Source organism: Crassostrea angulata, chromosome 4 (genome assembly GCF_025612915.1).
Source record: "Crassostrea angulata isolate pt1a10 chromosome 4, ASM2561291v2, whole genome shotgun sequence".
Classification (NCBI taxonomy): Eukaryota; Metazoa; Mollusca; class Bivalvia; order Ostreida; family Ostreidae; genus Magallana; species Magallana angulata.
Genome location: NC_069114.1, coordinates 49,255,074 through 49,261,073, shown reverse-complemented (window position 1 = coordinate 49,261,073; position 6,000 = coordinate 49,255,074). Strand labels below are relative to the sequence as shown.

General features: G+C 33.8%; 1 protein-coding gene across 1 annotated transcript in view; it reads left to right on the top strand.

The window, feature by feature from the left end:
• The first annotated feature begins 243 nt into the window (after positions 1 to 243).
• LOC128180333 (von Willebrand factor D and EGF domain-containing protein-like) overlaps positions 244 to 6,000 on the top strand; it is a 56,144-nt gene continuing 50,387 nt past the window's right edge. The window contains exon 1 of the mRNA XM_052848363.1: positions 244 to 378. Coding sequence (XP_052704323.1) covers positions 252 to 378 — 127 coding nt within the window. The 5' untranslated portion in view covers positions 244 to 251. The remainder of the gene's footprint in view (positions 379 to 6,000) is intronic.

Genomic DNA, 6,000 nt, shown 5'->3' with positions numbered 1-6,000 from the left:
AATCTAATCATGTCTTTAATATGAATATGACGATATTGTTACTATAAAACAATTGTTTATGTCGATGCTCATTACGCCTTGTTAATGTCGATTAACGTTTATACTCTGTCCTTTGTTATGTTCACTCCTCTGCTATTTTTTCTGTATATGGAACACGATATTATTTAAATATGGGTACTGGCTCCTTTTAAATCCCCTTAACGACTATGATCAAAACCTCTCTCTTCATGGAATACCGCATGAATCACTGCATGTTTACCTGCGCATGTACAAATCATGCCAAATGCAAAATTATAACAATAAACGACAGCATAGAAGATATGGAGTGTTTGTGGTATCTGTGTATTTTTTCTCTGTGTGCAATTGTACACTGTGCAGGTAGGATTAGAGTTAATTGTTTTGTATGTGTTGTAGGAGTACAGTTTAATCTTAGGATTTTCACTAAGAAAAGGTTACCAATATATTCAATCGCATAGCCAATACTTATTTATAAGCAAAAACGGCTGAACGACTAGGAGAATGTTGAATAGATGAATTACATAAAGATATACGGTTTGAAAACTTTTAAAATACATTCAAAATATTTTTAAGAAAACCGGTTTTGACCGAAAAAAATCATCTTAATTTTCCTGCTTGCGAAGAACTGACTGAATCATCGAGGGCAATAAAGAACTTTGTGAATAGATAGCCTTGAAAGATAATTATAACTTAGACTCTTGCTACCATTGCAAGGAATGGGTTTAAAGTGAAGATAAAATACAGACAAAGAAGGTACAAACGCGAGAGTCATATGAAATGATTCCTCAACAAAGAGGGCATTGCTATCAGACCAAAACGATGATACTTTTGATCAACAGAGCCCAATTTTTGCAATGAACATAGAAACATGATTTAGGTTTCTCAAGGCTGTAACCAAATGCCAAAAAATGAATTTCGGAAATATCAGAGGCAAAACGATGACACAAACTTGTAAAGATACAATAATGATCCGTAGAATATCCTTTTTGAGAGGTTACAAAAGAAATTTGGATGCATCATTGCCCAAATGACATACGTGCATGCTATATATCCATAACAAAAGAGCGTAGCTACCGCCAGAGTAGAAACATGTTGGTTTATTGTTATTCTTTTTAAGTACCAAGCAGATGATTAAAGTAATTTAAAAAACTTTGGCATTTTAAATTGAGATATATTAGACCTGAAATTCAGCATAAAACTATAGAAGATACAAATCAACGCAAACACCTCGTGTAAACAAGACTTTCTTTATACGAGTTGAATCTTTTTTGCTCAGAGGCAGACTTTAAGGTGGAAAACACATCATGACAAAATGGCTGACATCTGATCGTAACGACTTTTGCTTTATTGAAAGATTTTATCGAGAGCTGTATGTAATTTATCTGTCGGATAAATGATTCGTACATCCCGAGTTCGAATTCCGCAGGGGCCTTTGTTGTTACTTACTGATTTTTTTGTCCCTAAACTGCAACTTTTTCGCTTCTTTGACAAACGAACAGTTTATTTCTCATTATATCTTTATAATCATATAACTTACTGTTAATTTGAGTGACTTTTTTCAGGTTACTTTTATTTTCGTTTAATTAACGACATGTGTGTTAAGATGACTTACCGGTTCATTTGAAGTCTTTTCTTTATTGACCGACCACACAATCCCAAAAATACAACCTTTTTAGCTTACCTGAGTCATAGGCTTCATTGGGCTTTTCTGATCGAAATTTGTGTCCGTTGTCTGTCGTTAGCGTCGTCGTTGTCATTAACTTGTAACATTTTCGTCTTCTCATCCAAAACCACTGGACCAATTTTAACCAAACTTAGTTTAAACATCCTTGGGGAAAGGGCTCTCAAGTATATTCACATGAAAAGCAATATTCCGTTCAATTGGAACATGAGGAGGAAAGCGTAGAGATAGAATCTGGTCTTTTTCTCAAGAACAAAAAAATTTTGAATTATTCAAACTGTACCAATTTAACAGTTTGATGTATTTTATATTCAAGTTTATTCAAATTCTGACCCCAACAGAAAAAGGCCCTGACAGGGGTTTAAAGTCCGTAAAATTAGAAGAAAAAACACTATATATTTAATGCACGAAGGTGAGGGAAATATGAAGATTTCTTCCCCCTAATTAAAATCCTATATCCTCAAAGATTTTCGAAGAGATGAGGCACGATATTTATTCCTCAGGAGACACGATGTTTTGTTCGCCCTTTCAGGTGACTCTATTAACAAATCAGATAACGCGTTATATAGAAAAATTATATTAAGGTATAATAATACAATTTGTTATACTTTAAAAGTGGTTATTTACGCCTTGAGGATATGTTTAGTATGCTTATAACCGCGTAAACCATCCCTGCGCGTATGGTAAAAAATCAAACCGTATACGATTACAAAACATCTTTGATCCGTTTTTCTAAAACGTATGGCGTTTTGCAGAAATCTCCTGAGTCTATTAAGAAATGTTTGACAACTATAAATAACGTGCTAAAATAATTTGTGACAAAGCATTACAAAGCAATGAGCATTAAAATGAACTTTTGATTGATACATTTTTATATTATATAACAAAGTTCATAACTTAAACGATATGGTACTGCAAATGCAAACCTATGGTCGTGTTGAAAAAGGTCTTTTCTATACTCCATAAGTTAAATTCATTTGTTTTAAATACGATATTTTTTTTTTATAAGAAACCACATTCGTGGAACAAATTGTATATCATATAACATGACTGACATATGCTTATAATTAAGATGCAAATAAAAGGCAGATTTAACACATTGTTCTTGCACACCAAACCAGATGTGTCCAAGATGGAGTTGAACTTACAATATGTTTTATTTTGCAGGATAATGTGTTTTATACATATTATAGAAATTAAGACTGATCACTTTAAAAAATATGTGATTTTCCTTCAGTCATAAAAAAAATTGATTAATTCATAGACAGTGTTATAGGTCTCCTTGCACAAATCCCCGTTTTAAAAAAGACGACTATAAACAAATTGAAGTCAGAAAATGTTTATTTTAATAAACACTTTACAAACTGCGCCCTACTCTAACAATTGATCTTAATTCATCAATTTGTACTTTAATATAACGATATTTTAAAAATCATGCTTCAAAGTCAACATCTCCAATTTAATAATATTTAAGAATTTTATTAATCTTACGAGTAAAAAATAAAAACCCAGCCGCATAATCTATTAAAACATCTATAGAAATAGCTTATTTTACATTGTGCACCAGGATATAGATACATAGTGTTGTAATTTTGATAAACGGTGTCGACTACAGATAAAACAAATTTATAGAACCTTGGAATTGCAAATGATCACAACTCAAACACGTAATTCAAGTATGCTGACCTGAGACATTGTGAAAAGCAAACAGTACTATTTGTTTTACAAGTCCAACCAATTAAGCTTAGAGACAAGCCTTGGTTGTTGATATTAGAACATAATTTATCTTACATTTGGATGTTTTGTTTGAAACCAACAGTGGTATAAGGAAGTTAAATTATTGAAAATAGTGAACATTTTGACCGAACACGAAAACCAAAACTACTTTATAAACATTGAATGTACATATTCCGTAGACTTTAAATTGCACATTATTGCTTGCATTGGGATAATAGTGGTTGTGTGTATATATAAACGAATAAGTCCTTGGTATTGGTAACGATATACAAAAAAAAAGTTTTCAGCAGACGAACAGACAATACTCCATTTCTCTCAAATTTAACCTGGAGCGCTTTCGCCTGATCGGCTCTTCAGTGGATTTTAAATCGTAACAGAAATAACAAATATTGACTTCGTTATTATGACGTCATAAAATAGACAACGTAACGATCAGTGTACACAATATCTGGAGATGCGGCAGATGATTTTTACAAACTAGTGTAAACGTAATGAAATATGTACAGATGGTATTGTATTAAATAAGAGGTTATTAAAATGAAAACTCAATAAAGTCAATGCAGAGTAAATAATGAAATCATCGATTAAGTTTAGGTTTAAATTTATTTATGAAATATTGTTCTTTTGCAAGTCGCAGCTGATCACTCTCTTCGCGTACCTTTTAAATGGAAATCTTACCAAAATCAATAGCATCAAAACGTACTATTTTTTCAGCTATATACAACCATATCCCATGACAAATTAAAATGTAGGCTTTTTCAAATCATCGACAGTTGTTTCTTCAATGAAATGGAAGTCGTAAAAATGCTTACACTATCATTGGAAATCTAAAAAATTATTTTCTTAAAAACCATTCTGATTGCACACACAAGTACTCTGAAGTCGACATTAAAAGGTGCTTGAGTTTCTGATAGGCAGCATCTATTGGAATCCCCATGGGTACCAATTGTGCCCTATTGTTAACAGACCTATTTTGGAATACTTATGAAGCAGAATTTATTCAAAAACTTGTACGTCAAAAAAAAAATCACTCGCTGTAGCCTTCAACTAAAGATTCAGGTATTACGACAACCATCTTTGCTAGCCAAGGATTTTCGGTCCACTTTACTCCCCATAAACCCTTGGCGGATTTCATTACGAAAACTCGATGACAATGATTGGCTGCAGCTGCGAGTAGCTGATCCAATCGCAGTGCTTGTAAATATAAACTTTAAAAGAAAACACACGTGTGATCTTTGGTAAACATTCGGTGCTTTTAACAAGTTGAGACACAAGTTCTCGAGTACAGTGCCTCCCAAACGATGGTCTAACCAGATCGCTTTAAAAATCTATATATTTTACTGGGATTGAACATAGTTCTACAAACTTGTCAAGGCTCGCGTGATAGCATGGGAAGTAAACATGGCGAATGTAGAAGTTGCCTATCCCGTTAGTATATACGTTCCTGCCTATAGTTATTGCTTTTAAAGGTTCAGTGAGCTGCGTTTTATTTAAATTTCTTTGGTCCGCAATATTCACGACAACGATACCTGGTTTTATGGCATAAAAACCTTCATATAAATTGGCGACTTTTTCACTCCCGGTACAGGTCCTTACAAAACACCATGAATAAAACATTCTATGCTAATTCCCTAGGTTATAACTTAATTCGCATTTAATAGCATCGTTAATAATGTTCCGATATTCGGTAGTCAACATGTTTTCAAGTTGTATTAATGCCATGTGTATATAACCCGTTGTTAAATATGCAAGGGGTACAACTCAAGTTGCTCGCTAGATAGCGCTACTATATCACCGAGTTTTCGTAATGACATCCGCCAGGAGTTTATGGGGAGCAAAGTGGACCGAAAATCCTTGGGCTAGCAAAGATGATCGACGACGTATTATCAATTAACAATTGTTATTAACATTCTTACGTCGACTCGATATATCCCAGTGAACTTAAAATAAATGATACCACAGAGTCTGCGTTAACTGTTTCATGTTTGGACATTTTACTGGAAATGGACATACAACAAAACATGATAAACGCGATGACTTCAATTTTTCTATAGTCAACTTTCCTTACTTATGTAGCAATATACGTTCATCACCTGCATATGGTGTTTTTGACTCTCATTCATTCAATACGCAAGGGCATGTTCTTCGTATGAACAGTTTCTAAGGCGATGCAAGCTACTGACAAACAGGTTGATAAAACAGGACTATCAACAGTCTTGTTTGAAGTCATCTTTTCGTCAGGTCTATGGTTGATACAACGACCTTTTCAGCAAATACAACTTGCACTGGGTTGCATGCTGACTGACCTTTTCATACTAATTGTTGGACCATAATAATCACCTAATTGTTTACGGACTTTTCCTCTTTTTCCTCCCGATTACGACAAAGAGCACATGGCAGGAGTGAACGGTCAGCAGAGGATGTTTACTCTTCCTAGACACCTGATCCTTCCTCTATCCGTGGTCCGTGTTGCTCTACTTTGAATTAGTATTTAGTTTTATGGATTTTTAGGATGGATGACGGTTTGTTATTGTCATTTTTCAGTCATTTTCAGTCATTTTATC